The 16,793-nt window shown below is 37.8% G+C and overlaps 1 protein-coding gene and 1 long non-coding RNA gene across 2 annotated transcripts in view; one reads left to right on the top strand and one right to left on the bottom strand.

Moving 5' to 3' along the window:
- LOC117603399 (uncharacterized) overlaps positions 1–16,793 on the bottom strand; it is a 93,414-nt gene that overhangs the window by 9,008 nt on the left and 67,613 nt on the right. The window lies entirely within an intron of this gene.
- Positions 14,166–16,793, top strand: part of Glurb (metabotropic glutamate receptor B) — an 87,611-nt gene continuing 84,983 nt past the window's right edge. The window contains exon 1 of the mRNA XM_034322450.2: positions 14,166–14,881. Coding sequence (XP_034178341.2) covers positions 14,176–14,881 — 706 coding nt within the window. The 5' untranslated portion in view covers positions 14,166–14,175. The remainder of the gene's footprint in view (positions 14,882–16,793) is intronic.

Here is a 16,793-nt window from a genome sequence, read left to right as displayed (position 1 = left end):
TTAATGATGTTGAATTAATGAACCGTGGAACTCTCGGACACGTATCTATTACCTTTGGAACATTGAAAATTATGGTTGAGCTGAATATAAAAAATTATGTAACCATGATTCCTTGGAAAAAAAAATTCGAACAATTCAATCTATTTCTGGGCATCTCAGTGACCTATATTCCCTTAAAAATGTCTAATTTAATTTTCTTTTCAGGTTGTAAATAAAATTGGAAAACTACCAGATAAATTCAGGATAGAAAGCAAGGGCATAAATACGTCTGCTCGTATGTGAAGTAATAATGAGCAACAGCTGTTAAATCGTGTTAGACGGAGCTCCCTGTTAGATTAAATGTTTTAGTTGGTTTAACGTTGATCGTTAACTCGAAGAAAGGATAACCGTTAATCAGCCAAGATTAACTGTATCGCTATCCATAAACTTCGCTTAAAGGAAGGAGAGGCGCGCGTTGCTTCAATGAACGACAATAATCTAATGTCGTAAGTTTAATTATCAGTAGAATCTTATCTAGTCCATGGAAAATGATCACGTTAGATATACGAGATTCTATTCTTGTACGCGATCAAATTACAGAAAAAAAACTATTGAACCTCCAAAGAAAAAAGAAGAAAATTGTGAATTTTGAACTAAATTGTTAAGTTGAGATGAGAAACATTGTTCCTTCAACTACGATTTCTCTATTATTCAATGCAAATTACAGTGATCATTACAATAACAGTGTGCAAACAAAGCAAGGAAACTCGAGAAACATCTGGATTGTTTGTTAATCTGAACAGCCAACGCAGCAACGAGGTTGCACGTTGCAAAGTTAACAACATCGTCCGAAGTGCCGACGATATCTGCTTTCGACAACAAGCGGGCAAATATTATGGCAGCCCTTATTAGAGGTTAAACTTGGCCGAAATTTACCTTTCCAGTCACGGTTTTGCACGCGTGAAAACGTTGGTTAGCCGCAAAAATCCGAACCGTTCATGGCGAAGCAGTTAATTGCTCGTCAAACTTGAGTCTGAAGCGAAATTTTCAGCTGGTGGTTTCTGATGTGTTCATCGGCTTGTGCAGTTAGATCGTCAATGATGTAACTCGTGGTTCGTTAAGAACGATCGCCGACCTAATTCCTCGCTAAGACACGCCCAAATGCAAACAGTGTGAGAAATTTGATTAGAGACTTGAAACGTAAGCACCTCGTTATGAATACCTTTACAGTGTTACAACGTTATTCTATAATAATCGAGAACAGCTCGCAATATTCGATTAAATATAAACAATAAATTCGTGAAAATTGTTTCGAGATCGATCGAGCGTCAGTTATTGGAATATTTTGATCGACTATCCAAATATGTGTGCAACATGTAAATACCGTTGAACGCGTTCGATTAAATCCTAATCCAGGGAATGAAACGCGAGATGCTTGCAAATATTTCTGAAATTTGCATACACCACCGACGCGATTCGTCAGTGAGCTGACAGTAACGCCGAATTGATTGCATCGCAAAGATTTACGAAGTGATCAATCTTCCTGAATCATTGAAACTTTCGATATTGCTATACGCCGCAAATGAAAATAGTTTAAACAGCATTTAACGTGTTCGATTTTACATGAATCCTAAAAGAATACGTAATTTTTGAACCCTAATTAATTTGAATTCGGAGATTCGAGGAACTCGTAAAGACAGATTTCCAACGCGTAAACTGAAAGTCGCGCATTTGCATAATCGAGCGATGCAATTCGTGCAAGGAATAGAGAGGATACTGAAAACAATGGGCCAATTTCCTAGTGAAATTTCTTGGAAATCTGAAAATTAAACCAGATAAGAATTGTATTGGAACTGATGCAACTGAATCCACTGGTTTGTAAAATGGAACAATTAAATGCTTGAATAAAAAAGAATAGGGGAGACCATTTAAAATAATAAGTTTAATTTCCTTCCTTCCTGTTTTGCAGTTGGTCTAATTTGTAGTAATCTGAAACAATTCAGGAAATTCATCTAATCTCGAGTAAACTTTAAGAAGTTTTTAAAATTTCCCAGAAAAAATACAACATTCTGCTAATGAAATTCCACGAAAGTGATATAAGATTTTTCAAATGCATGTGCCTCCAAGGCTTTCTGACCTAAATACGAATGCGTCCACGTAATGGAAGATAGCCTCGCCTCGTACCATTGTTGTCTCTATGAATCCCTACGAAGATTCCTTTTTTGTTTTTCAAGTATAGTTTGCCAACATCCCGAGGGTATAAAAACCATCAGCTTTTCGTAAAATTGAAAACTGCATTCGCTGTAAAATGCGAAAAATATTTTTACGAATACATTTGTAGTGAAGTATATCTGTTGGAAAGTGAAACACTACTCGTCTCGTGCATCACTTCTAAAATAAAAACAGGACGATTCAATTTCACATTTCCCTCCTCGATGTGGAGTAATTAAAAAATTTTCACTACTTCTCAGGCAAGAATTAATTACTGTAAATTGATAACAAGCTGGAATAACTTCTACGAATCGATATTTTTTATATACCGTGAGAATAAAATACAGGGGGATATAAAAACAGTGTAATTTGATTTACACTGAAAGTTTTCCCATTTAACACGAAATTTAATCACAGTTTCAGGAGAACCAGTAAATTTACTAGAAGTTTTCATAATTTTAACATGAACCCAACAAACCTGACCCGTTTTCAGTGATTATACATACTATAAATAAACTCTTAGGGTCGAGTATATTATAGCGCAATAAATCAAATAATTTGTCGTGCAAATAAGTACACGTGAGAGCAAGAAAAATGGGCAAACATAATAAATGAATGATAAATAAGGTAGGGGAAATTTAACGATCAAAACATGCAGTGGACACGTAAAAACGCAATCTGCATAAAATGATAATGGTCATTAAAAGCAACACGCTTCTAATGGCATGCAAATGCACCAAATGGTTTTTGCTACCCACGAAGTACAAACAACGACAAATTTCACGGAACCGCGAGCCCCATTGAGTAAGAGCAGCAGATTCAATTTCACAATGGAATTTACGTCGCGTTCAAAAGAAAAACATGAAAAATTTCAGCGTAAAAAAAACCAACGGACTGAATAACCCGTAAAAGAAGATTTAATGGAACCGCTCGATTACAAATTAAACTGCACCTAACAACCACTCGGCGAGATCATTAGTAACCACGAGGAAAACGATTACGGTTTAAGCTTGTTTTTAATGATAACAAATATGCGGTAGAATTGCCACAAACGAAGAACCATGATCCTTATTATCGCCTCCACCTTTTATCAGCGTTTACATTTATCACGGCTTAAGAATATTTAAGTTTCTACTGGAATAGAGATGAAGAGAGTTACAGCTTGAAGAAAAATAAAATTTTTAAGATGAGTGATCAGACAATTGATATTAAAATTAATAATAGCAAACGAGTGCAATTTTGTAATTAATTTTCCACCGTCTTCCCATAAAAGCACAAGTTTCCTTCAAGATCGAATGAAGCCGATGGTTTTCCTTCAGCTTCTCCACGAACACGTGTCCCTGGTGCACCATAAAGTTCGTAATATCGCGGAGCTTTTTTACGGCCGAAGGCATAACACCCATCATGAAAGAGTACATAGTTTACAGCGTTGAAAGACAACAGGTTTTATTAAATTCTCGGTACGTCGCGTTGGAAGATCCACTTCTCTGATTAACACGTCTCGTATAATATACGCTTCCCTTCAACTTTTCCTTACGTGACAGAATGAAAAATGATGGTTGCGGGAGATTGAATCTTCGTATGAATAGAAAATGTTACTCGTTGCACGATGTGCAAAGAGAAGTTCAAAAGATTCCACTCTGACTACCTGCAGTTTCCCCGAATAAACAGATATTTAACACTTGTTGCTCGAAAGGCATAGCAATGTTTCATTCCGGTTCGTCCTCCCGGTTTTTTTTCCCCGACCGTAGCCAGATTTTACTTCCTTCTTTTTCTTCGAGCGGTTAATCAGTTCTATGGAAGCTCGCGAACGTGCAAAAATTAAGGTCCATGAAGATTTGTGGTGCTTGAAGCACTCGCAAAAATCATCCCCTCGAGCAAACCAACTGTAGAGTTTAAATGAAAAGAGTAACTTCCTTTTAATTCAAACGTTATCTAATTATTTGTGGCACGTAGGATGGTATTTGTAATAGCAAGATGATAGTTTTATCCATTTCGATAAATTATGTATTGTGAAGAATACGAATAGTTAATTTCCAAATTTCAAATTTCAATAGCAATATTATTTAAAATAATTTAAAATAATTTAATAGAGCAAATGATGTCCTGCTACACTATAGCAGCAAGAATAACATTGGAAGATTATCAACAGGTAGTCGCATCGATTTAACCAGGTGTTTCGTTTGAACAGAAATACCCCGAGTATTATATTAGTCTGGAAGATACGGGACAAAGAAGTATCATTTAACTGTAGAGTAGAATCGCAGGTAATTAAGTCAGTGAAACGGGACCACAATTAATCAGACAAGTAGTACGAGGCAGCAGATGGCCAGATTAGTAGTATGAGGCAACAAATGATCAGGCGAGTAAAATGGAATCAACAGTAACCAGCCAAGTAGAATAAGAATACTGATAGTCAAAGAAGTAGAATAAAACAACAGATAGTCAGACGAGTAGAACGAGGGCACAGGTTTTCATTCGAACAAAATGGGGGTAGACCCGATCAGACAAGTAGAACGAGACCATGGGTGGCCATCCAAATAAAGTGGAACAAGAGGCTGTCAAACGAGTGAAATGAGGTCGTAGATTGTCAGCCGAGTAGAATCGAACGAGTGGTAATCAGACAAGTGTAATGGGTACATTGGAGGTCAGCCAAGTGCAATGGGACTGTGGATGGTCAGACAAGTGAAATGAGATCGTGGGTAGTTAGGCAAACGTAATGATGTCGCAGGTGCTCAACCAAGTAGAATGGGGTGGTAGGTAATCGCGCAAATAGAATGAGTGATCAGACAAGTGAAATGAAATCGTAAATGGCTATCCAAGTAGAACGGAACGATAGATGGTCAGACAAGTGAAAAGAGCCATTGATGGTCAGACAAGAATAATGAAAACGTGTCTAGACTACACTTTCAAGATTTCATTATTCTATTTTACCAAACATTCTCATCGCTCGAATGATTTATGTAACCCGAATAAAAAGTAGACTCGGATCGCACGTTTCTCACCTTGGCGTTTCATTTCCAGAAACAGAATTACGATACTTTTATGCAGTATGCATATTTTAATCTGAGCTTTTCTCGCGCGTATCACGTAGATTTACGCTTTTTTGAGAAATAAGACACCAAAAACTGAGTGTTTATGAAAACCTGCAAAGAAACTTTTGTGTCCTACATTTTTCCTTGTGATGGAAGTTGTCTTTGCAAAAAACGGTCATTAATTTCCGCGCGAAATATGCAATTAGTAACGAAGAATGAACCACAATTAACCTTAGCCGAGCAACGCGACGCGATATGAAATTGTAAAGACGACATTATGCGTTCGCGCGATACCGAACGAAGCATTTTGAGAAGGAACGCGTCGCGCATATGAAATGCCAAGCTCAGACGCGATAAATCGCTGGAAACTTTAGTCAAAACGTTCCGAGACGCTACTTATTCAGTCGCGACGAAGCCTCGGTTTTCGACGCCGGCGAACTTCAAAATGGGACTCCTAATTCCCAGTGTGGTCGACGCGTGAACTTGCCCCGATCAAAGGTTCGGCGGATTGCAATCAGAGAAATTAAATGCAAATGGGTGCGGCCAAATGAGGGGCAAAACTTTAAGGCAGTACAAGTTCCACGGAAATCTTCGGGCTTAATGAAGAACACCTTCCTGGCGAACTTTGCGCTTCAAATATTTCCGGATTCCAACTATTGATCCAACTTGATTTCTTCCCGGAAATCCGATTGGAAGACTCCAACGAGGATTAAAATGTGATTAAAAAAGTGCATCGCGTTCGCTGTCTGAGATGTCGCAGAGTACTTCACTGAGAATTAACAAAGGCAACCATAGAACTTCTTTTCAAGCGTCCTTGTTAGCGTAAATTGAATATATTCCGAGTTTCCTTTCGATAGATTGAAAGTTTGCAATGAAGTAATTTCAGATTATTGAAAAAATCATCTTGGATTGATAAATTAAATTGAAAGAAATTTAATTCCTTTCGAAATGAATTCATAGTCGTGGATAAATTGATAATCCTCGTCGTTGAAATTTCGAAGGGCAATGTACAACGATCACTTGGATCGGTTGCTCTGTAATACTTCCGGCTGCAATTTATCAAGTTGAAGCGGTAAAAAGACGGCTGATGTACGATGCCAACAGTAAAACCTTGATTTCTTCGTCGACTTTCAGCGTGAAATTCGGTTTGCTACTTCCGCCGGTGATTTTTCAAGCGTGAAACCGAACATCGAAAATCCAGAAGGCAGTCGAATAGCTCGCCGTACAAATTTCGGTCGAGGCTACCTAGTAATAACTTCCTGGCTAAAGTTCTACTCGAGCCGAACTCGATGAAAAATACGTCCTGCAACTTTGCGACGTATTCTACTTCGTTCCGTGAAAGCTAGCAGAGAATTTGGTGGAGTTCTACACCTAGAAATTTCAGCGCAAACTCCAATTTGACACTCGCGAAAATGATTTGTGCATCCATTCCTTTCAAATTCGATCGAATTTTACAGAAAGTATCACCCACGTTGAAGTATCCACCGTAAAACTTGATCCGGATGTTCCTCTTTGTATCCACCGTACGGTAGACGATTTTGTAATATTCTAACTTTGTCGAGACTATGTAAAATTTCAGTTTTCAGTCGCTTTCAACATTGTGGAAAAGTTGGAAACCGTTTCACCATCTAGGAGAATCCTTTGATAACCTCGCTGTGCTCAGATTTCGTTGAAGACTTTGAAGGATGCACAGAGCTTAAAATCTTTGATAGAAGTTTCAAACTGAATCGAAAGTTCCATTTTACTAAGTTGGGAGAAAAGTAGGGTTACTGTTCGTCATGCTAATTTCATATAGAAACTTCATACTCGTTTTAATTCTATATTGGAACATTGTTACAGTTTGCAATTTGAAATAGTTATTAGACAAGCTCATTAGGTGATTCAAAGGACCGCTTTCACTTCACTGACCTACTAGAAACTTCGAATTTTTCGGATCGCAGAAATTCCAGGGTTGGAGGAGAATTTTTAGTTTCCTGTCACGGAGCTCGATCAAAAGTCACAAAATAAAACTTCTAAAACTATTCTCTGTCACTCGTCCGTTTCCTCTAATCGACTTACAAATGTATTTTATCACCCTTAATTTCAGCTTAGACTGCGATCGAGAGACAAAGATTGATGAACATGATTCGATAACGAAATTACAATCGCCAAGGTAATTAGGGAGATATGATTTTTTAACGAAAGGTTTCCGAAATGAAAAACCGGATCCATATAGAAAAATGCACTATGCGTGCCTTTGAATCGAATTTCTTTTATTGTGATTGGATCTTCAAATTTAAATAATTTTAATTTTCATAAATGCTTTTCTGAGGCTATTATTCTGGAATTTTGATTCGTATTTTACAAAGGACCTTTTCTCATGGCTTCCTTCAGAGTTTTTCGGAATAAAACTAACATTTTATGGGGAATCGTAAATTTCATGAATGCTCTGCATTGTTCAATAACTTTCAGTCTCAACTTATAAAGACTGCTCGTTTATAATAATTTTCCTCTGCTGATAGTAATATCCGCACGATGAGATTTCCATTTCCCAGGCGTAAAATGGTAAAGTATACTTTGATGATTGATTTTATCTTCAAAAAGAATATGGATTGCTTCAGTTACTTACGACCTATTTTACCATAATGGGAGAAATTTTGTCAACTAAAAATTACAATGAATAACCGTTTCCTCATCCTTTTCAATTCTAAATCAAAATTACTCTCTAAAGTCTTGAAATGATAAAGTGAGAATTTAATAAAATTTCAAATGCAAAATACATCCTACTATTGTCATAAAATGTATATGAAATTTATTTAATAACTGTTTGAAAATCCCATAAAATCCAGGTTTAAATTTTCAATATAATCTGCTTAAGCAACTTCAGAATTCTTTTTAAGCTGAGCTTACAAAGGTTCTTTTTTTCATAAGCTACTCTTGAAACCAGTTCGAAAGTTCCAATAAAATTTTTTCAAAAAGAAATCCTTCGATATCTGTCAGGAAAGATATTTACCAGTTCATTCTTTATGTAATCGTGTTAGTTACACACAATTATCAGTTTATTATGAAACTCCAAAAAATTCCCAAACTATATTCATAAACTTCGGCTAAGGATTCTTCGAACATCCCTTAATAACTGGTCCAAGTTTATCCGCAAACTTTCGATAAAAAGTTTGTCTATAAGAGGCATTAAACCGATGTAACTTGCCATCCCTACTTAAAGGAACTTCGTAAGCCGCTCCGAATTTCGACGAAATTTGTCCGCCGGCTTGCAATACAGATTTTTCCCATCGTATCTCCACACGCATCATCTATCATTCTTCGAAGGAAAAAGAAAAAGCTGGCGTGGACGGTTCTAAACGACCGTCATACGGATGCAGGCTCACTTTTTTCGAGCTTTAATGATTTAAGAGGTTGATCGAACGCTAACGCGTTGTTCCGAAGATGTTATAGATTAAATTTAGATCCAAAGCGAAATTTCCGGGATAAATAAATCTTGGCAACGTTGCACCTTCTTTCCATGGATTGGTAAAACCGTAGAAATAAAAAAAAAGGCAATGGAAAATTTCTAGAAAATTGGAACTCGTCCAAACTACGATGCCTCTGAGCAAGAGCAATTAATCCTTGCGACTAAAGCGACCGAATATCAATGAAATTCCCAATTTCGACGAAGCACACACCGCTGGGACAACGATTTTTGTTGCTGATTGTTTTCTGCTTCGCTGCTGGCCTCTCTATTCATCCATTTCGTTTCGCGTCCCATCAAGGATCTTCTTTTGTTCGCTGGAAAACACGCGGAACGCTGCGTGGAGGCGACACCACCATGGGATTCCATTCGAGTTGAGTTGGTCCTTTCAAACTAGATGAAATCCGAACGCATCCACTGCACTTCCGGCTGTACGACTCGAAATTATGAGAAAACTATCCCGCTTCCTTATTTCCATGTAAATTGGAAGGTTCGCCATTTTGTTATGTCAGATCGTGATACCATGGAAGAATGAATCGAATGAAACGAGATTATCAAAATTCTTACTAATTATCTAATCCTAATTAACGCCTTCAAATTTTAATTATTTAACGAAATGATATTCATAGGATTAATTACCAATGACGGAACGTGTCAACCAAGTATTTCTAAATGACACTTAGAATTGTTCGAAAATCAACAAACGACGATCAATTAAGAGTATTGTTCACAATTCCATTAATCAAGATGACACGGTTTCCAGGGGTGCAATATTTCGCTGGAACGTAGCCGCGTTCCCCCGGGATCGTAACATCAAATTGCTTCCGCGGATTGTTAATCAACATACGCCAGTGTACTTTAATTAGAAACGCACTAACATCGTTTCATTTATGACCGCACGGTAACCGAAGTCGTTTCCAAGCAGAGATGTCGAAGCGAAACCTCGGTATTGTTATCAAGCCGTTATCCCAGAGGCAGTACATACCGTGAAATCGTGTTGTATGCGTAATGCAGCTACGTCCCATTGCCTGATAACGATTGATGATGGGTCAACTATCACGACATTATGTTAACTGAATCGGATACACACGCAGTGTTTACCTCCTTATATATCAATGATAAAAAAATGATAATAGATTCCTTGGAAAAAATTGTGCAACTTCTATGTTACGCTCATTATTTTCTATTCAAATGTGACAATGGAAGAAAAAGATGAATCGAGCTGCAAGCGAAGAGAATTATGTAGTCCCCGGTATTATCCGCTACAACTAGTGCGTGTAATTATCGTGACGCATTGTGCACTTACGCTAGTTTGCTCGCGAGTGTTCCGTTTCCATCCCTAATTGCCCTGCTGCGAGCTGCTGACATTCGTGCCGCCCACGACAACACGCGCTATCGTGATTTGCTTAATTGTATTCCAGATTCCTGTAGTTTACTCCCTTATTGCGGATTCATGCGGGTTTGTTCAAAAATAAGAACACTGTGGCAGTAAACGACACTATTAACCCCTCGATGTTTGAGACAGTGATAACGTAATTTTAATTTTGATAACAAAAATTGAAACCCTCGTAATTAGCATCTTGTATAGCGGAGAGAAGATAAAGATTGATAAGATACAAACGTATGTGTCAAAATCACGAACACCTGACAGCGACTACGAGACAGTTAAATTAACGTATTGCATGTCTGCTATTGATTTTTATGAAAATATACAATCCAACGTTCATTAAATAGAACACGGTGATTACTCTATTTGTTTTACCAATGTAAAACAAGCTTCTTAATGATACTTAAGAGGGTAATAAAAATTTTAATTAGAAAAAAAAAATAGAAACTCTTCCCATATTTGAATGAGAATTTATGGGAAGTGGGTATAGACATTCCGGACATGGTGGCGAATGTGGCGAGCACTGGCCACAGGAAATTAATTTTTCAAAGCATTGATTATTGAATTATTACATGGCCGACGAACAATAGAGCGTGCTTCAATAGGATTATATTTCCTCTTCAAGCATGTTCGTGTACCCTATTAGTGTCTGCATATTCATTGATTTTATGCAGCATTGATGATCATGAGAAATATGAAATGGTATTGATAGCAACGTCATTTTTTATTTATTACGTTTAATTAACCCGAAAACCTAGAAAAACATTCCAATAACATATAACATAAATCTCGTTTGAAATAGTAGTTGCTCCACTATCTCTCATATGTCACTGTACGAATCTCACTATAAATGCTAATTACACAATTTAATCGAATCCTCGTGGAAGTCGTCCAAATTAAACATTCCTTATCAAGTCGCTGGCATCATGGAAATCAATCAGGGATTCCTTTAGAATAAAAGCAAAATCTTCGAATCGAATTCTGTCGTTCATTAACGATGCAGATAACAAAATGTGTCATTTATCCTCGCTTTAGAGAGCTTAATGGCAATATTCCAAGCTCAACCGTGAAACAATGATCACTGCGGCTATTTTAGATAGCTTTATAGCTCGTTTCGCTGTTTAATAATCAAGGATAGTTATCTGGTTTGATTCAGCGGGCACCGAAAATGACGAATGCTCGTCGACATATCCCCGCTGCTGTACGAACGCGTCGTGATTAATAACTCTGACCTCGTGTCGGTGAATATTTTAATACCGTACTCGCATCACGGGGGTTAATTAAAAATCGTTCGTTATTGTGTCGATCCGCAGTGACACTGATCAAAATGATCCTGTTCGATGGTGTGAAATTTGTACGCAGCCAGATTTGAAAAATCACTCGTCCTCGACACGAATTCCGATGATAATTCAAATTTCGAGGATCCGTCGGATCATGGGCGCGAAATGGAACGCGATTATTTCGGAATGCCAAATAGTAATGATTATCAACGCAAATTTATATTCAGAATAATTTGATTGAAATAAAAACATTATTTCGATTCCTTAATTAAACCAGCTTCATCTCAGGTTCAATTATACTCGGAAGTTATATCTATAACAATTCCATCCGAATCCGAGGTAGTTTCACTTTCGTGAATTCCGCAAGCTCGATTCGCATTAGATTCACGAGAAATTCAAATTATGGTCAAAGTTAAATCTACGGCAGACGCGGTGCAACAGTGGTCTCATAAAGCCATTGGATCTAATTAGAAATTTCAAAGAAAGTTTGAATGACCAAAGGCAATTGGGATTATACGTATCGAAATAAATAATAAGTTAACAGATTTTATGATTTAATTGCTTGTAAATTATTAACAAATATGAATTATAAAGCAGTAAGTATCGACTGCAATTTGAAAATTAGCTATAAAACAATTATGAATATTTCAAAGCAAAAATTCAAAGCTGAATGCACCGTGTAATAATTGTAATAGATCATGATTATTTTGAGGCAAATATTCAAAACTTAATGCACCGTGTAATAATTACAATGTTTCCTTCGTTTCAGGATTAAGGTATGATCGCCAAGGGAGAAAGGTGATGCGGCGGAACAACGGTTGGTTGGCCATATTGGCCATTTCAATGGTGTTGCCGAATTTACGGCACGGATTAGCGGATGAGCAGCTTCCGCTCGATCATGGGAATACGGAGCTGCGGGCGAACCGCAGCAAATCCGCTTACCAGTCTCGAGCTTCTAATCGAGCGATTCATAATCTTCGTAATCACGACGATCGTCAAGAATCATTTCTACCGACAGACACCAACGAAGAATTATCCGCGAGCACAATTCTAAACGAAAGATTGAAATCAGATTCTCAGCCAGCTTCGTCTGTTGAACGAACGAACTCGAAAGAAAGGAAACTCCGCCTGGAAGATTCGCAAAAACGAACTGATAAGTCTTTAGCCAACAAACGAATCGCAGAAACGGAAATCCTCGACAGGATTCGAAATTCGCCTTCGTCCTGGATTTCCGCTGCCAAGATAAAGGACCATTCAAGAACCAAGGAGCCATCTAAACGCGAGAAACAGACGCTGACAAGCGAAACTCCAACCGGAAACCAGCTCTCGGTCGCTGGGCATCCGTATTACGGTCACGTCGATGGGAATTTGCAAAATGACGAGTTCCTGGGAGCTTCTGAAAAAGGTGGACAAGAAAAGGATCACGTGAAAGGATTTTCGACAAAGGAAGTGGATGTAGAACAGGAAGACGTAAATGGTATAAACCCAGCACCATTTATGGTTGCAAATGACAACGAATTCACGAATAAATCTATTGTAATTAATGAAAAATTAGAAAATGATGATTTAAAATTGAAAGGCAAATGGGACAACGCATCGGTATACAATTTAATGACCGGTGAACATTTGATTAATAAATCCATTAGAATTTTAAGCCGAAAAGGAAATAAAAATACAGAGAAACCATATCCTTCGTTTGATTTGAAATCTTTGAATCAATCAAAGCAGGGTGATCATTCTTCAAACTTTGCAGACGAGTTGACATTTAATAAATCAGCAGCTTCGAAGAATCCTTTGGGAAATGAAACCCTTTTGAAACAGGCATCACTCGTGGACAAGAATGCTAGCAGGGACAATGGTAATACTTTTTCCACAGATCCAGACTTTCCAATCGCGTTTACCGAATCGAACACCAGAGAATACCTGTCTGTCGTGGAAACGGCACATAATTCATCAAATCAGAATCACGTAGAATCGAATGACAGAAAAATCCAGCAAGAAATTGAAAACATCTTTAATAACGAAACGAATGAAAATAATATGCAAGAACCAGACTTCACTTTTGACAAAGAGAACATCTCAGATAATTCGATCAAGGAGAAGGAACTAATATCAAAAGCACTAGACTTAAATGATGGTGAATCAGGAACCGGATCTTTGATGTTAGACAACGAACACCAGTCAAACCGGCAGGACGAGAAGGAAACAGATGCAATAGAATTAAACGCGACATGGAAGGAGCTTAATGAACACGACAAGGAAGACGAGTTTAAAGCCACACAGGAAGAGGGGTCTTTATTTAAGAGCGTGACAAAGGATGCTGAGGTTTCTCTTGTCGAATCACTTACTGAAAATCCTACACATTCTTCAATGATTGAAATTAAGAAAAATTTCAATAAAAAAAATACTGAAACCTCTTCCAAAAATTTTCAAATAATTGCACAAACTATGAAAACTGAGAGGACGCAGTTGAAAAGCTTAAAGCAAGAAAAGAATATTTCATTAAATGATTCAGAACCGGATCAGGAAACCCGGTTCGTTAATCAATCGTTAATGAGTATCCGAGTGATCTCCAAAGATAGGTCTAATGGTTCAATAATTGTTTCCGAGGAAGACTTCCTGGTTCCTCAAAACAGCGTCGAGAAAATCAAGAATAACGAACCAACCGTTGAGTTTCGTTGGAAAAACGCGGAGAACAAAGGGGTCGTGGGCGGATCTGGGGATAATGGAACGTTGAACCAGGTTAATCCGACCAGAAACGAGGGAAAGGACATCGAACATCCAACGAATGAGCGATCGATGGACCGTAGAGTATCTGGTGGTATTATGGCAAGCTGGATGAACCAGCATTTTCCGAAAGGCAGGAAATCCAGATCGTCGAAAGTGACGAGCACGACGTCGACTAGCATCGAACTCGGTTCCTCCGACTTGAAGAAGGATCTTGAAGAATGGGCGCCTGTATCGAGCAACGAAGACGCTCGAAACCAAAGCAACCTCCCGAATGGTCCAACGTTATTGGAATCGTTGGATCATCCCCTAGAGTTTCTCTTTCGAAATCAATCGAAGAACCTAACCGAAATTATCCAGGATCCCGAGGAGATTTCCATCGATGAGAATGTCACGTTTACGACGACTGAATTTGGTCTACTGTCCACCGGTAACGAGCAACCATCGTTCGGCTTCGACCTGAACCCTTTGGAGACGAACGGAGAGGAACGCGCGAATGTGGAAGATGGATTGTATAAAGTAAATAACTCGTCCGTAGAAATGGAACCATTGAACCAGTGGCCGGTTAAACACAGTGCGGTCGTCGAGGGAGATTTAGTGTTGGGTGGTCTGATGATGGTACACGAGAGAGAGGATACCGTTACTTGTGGCCCTGTGATGCCGCAAGGAGGTGTACAAGCACTGGAAGCGATGCTCTATACACTGGATAGGTTGAACGATCGAGAGATCGTGCCTGGTGTTAAGATCGGTGCTCATATTCTTGACGATTGTGATAAGGACACTTATGGATTGGAAATGGCCGTGGATTTCATCAAAGGTAAGTAAATGTGACGTTCACTGTCAAAGGTAAAATCTATGAATCATTGTTCAATTCTCTTTGATCGAACGATCTAATGATCCTAATCTCGATGCAACATGTCTAATGACGCTGGTAATTAATAAAACTTCGGAATGATATAATGATTGACAAGAGAGAAAACGAGGAAGAACTTATTAAGGGATAGCATGTTAATTCGACTAAGCTTTGCGAAACGATTCATTATTACCAGTGAGCTGAAAATGTAAGCTGCTAGGATTATCCGTTAAGCTTCTGATATTCCATGCAATGAAATTTCGCAAGACAGCAGGAATTAGCATTGTTTCATTTTTTAATTAGCTATCGTGCGATGGGTAGATTTAGATTGATTTTTAATTAACGAATTAATAACAATGTTTATATTTCGAATGATAAATTTATATCTTCCGATAATATTTGTTGTAGCACAAGAGACATTCACTAACGCATAAATTAATTCACTAAACGTTCGATAAAGAGGGTATCAGTCAGGATCTTGTTTTATCGTGTGATAAATAAGATCCACATACAAATCGTTTATCCCGAAGTTTTTCCATGCCACTAACAATTTGCAAGATAACATCAACAGGGTGAAACTTTGGAACAGAGAAGAATATACCTTAATCTTCCCGGCCCTCGTAAATAGGAACAGCATGATAGAAATTGATGATCGAAAAAAACTTCACCGACTTTTTTTTATAAGCCGATTGAATAAACCAATCGCTCAATCTTAATTTTCTAGAACTGACAATGTTAATAAACTTTGTCGATAACTTTAATGATATGAAACTCCTATAGCGTGAATTTTCGAAAGAAATAATTTACAGTGATGAAAGAAGAATCTCATCTCGTATCGACGCGTTCTTCGTGTTGGAAATAAAAGAAAGTAATTAAAAGGAATAACTCGACCTTGTTTCGACAGTTTCGACCTCTTTCCCCTTTTTTCTTCTTAATTTATTGCGATGATGAAAACGTGCAACGCGTTTTTCATCGACGTAGATGCACCATAATGAAATACCAAGTAATATTTCAGTCCCTGTGGCAAATAATCCACACTCTTTATCAAATGACCTGTTGAAAATTGAAATGCAACAAACAAAAAGAATCGGAAAATTCGCGCAACTTTAACGCGCGTGCTTTTTATTGTCAAATTAAACTGACATAACGATATAATAAATTTATAAATTTTTACTACAGTTTTCACGTTACGTTATTTTGTATTTCACATTTTCTTATTTTCCATTTGCCGTCTTTCCCCTTTTATATTACTATCCATTGCACGAATTCGTCCCAGCCTTTTCAACCATTATCCTTGAAACTTTCACAGCTCTCATGAAGAAAACAAATTATTATGCCTAACAGCTCGAAGAAACGAGACTGTTTGTACGTAAAATTTCAACCACAAGAAGAATACAGTCCTTCGATAAATTCGGTGAAACTTTTCCGCAATTTTTTCCTTCCTCCATGATCCAGGTTAATCTATTATTCTCCGTGAAACGTACACTGTTTATGAAGTGAATCGTGCCCAGGAAACTTTCGTCGAACTTGAAATCAACGAAACAGCCATCCTGAGGGTAGCCTCGTTAGCGAAGATCCGAGTTCTCCGGGTTTTAACAATTTCTCAACAAACTGACTAGAATATTCGCGATGGATATCAGGGATCAAGTAGAGGAATGTCCTCGGATTACGAGAAACTTTGAAATTGACATCGTTTAGCTTGTTTGGAAGAAGAAAGAATTTTTGGTCTGCTTTGTTGAACTTGAAACTTCCAAATTGGCTAATTAATCAATCACCGTTAAAAGGAATTAATCAGTATTCATATTGTAATTAAAACAAACACTAAATGGATGAGTTGTTTTAGGTAGATAGTCAAGAGGTATTTCATACTTTCTCT

The sequence above is a fragment of the Osmia lignaria genome, chromosome 4 (genome assembly GCF_051020975.1).
Source record: "Osmia lignaria lignaria isolate PbOS001 chromosome 4, iyOsmLign1, whole genome shotgun sequence".
Classification (NCBI taxonomy): domain Eukaryota; kingdom Metazoa; phylum Arthropoda; class Insecta; order Hymenoptera; family Megachilidae; genus Osmia; species Osmia lignaria.
This window is presented reverse-complemented; position numbering and strand designations above follow the sequence as displayed.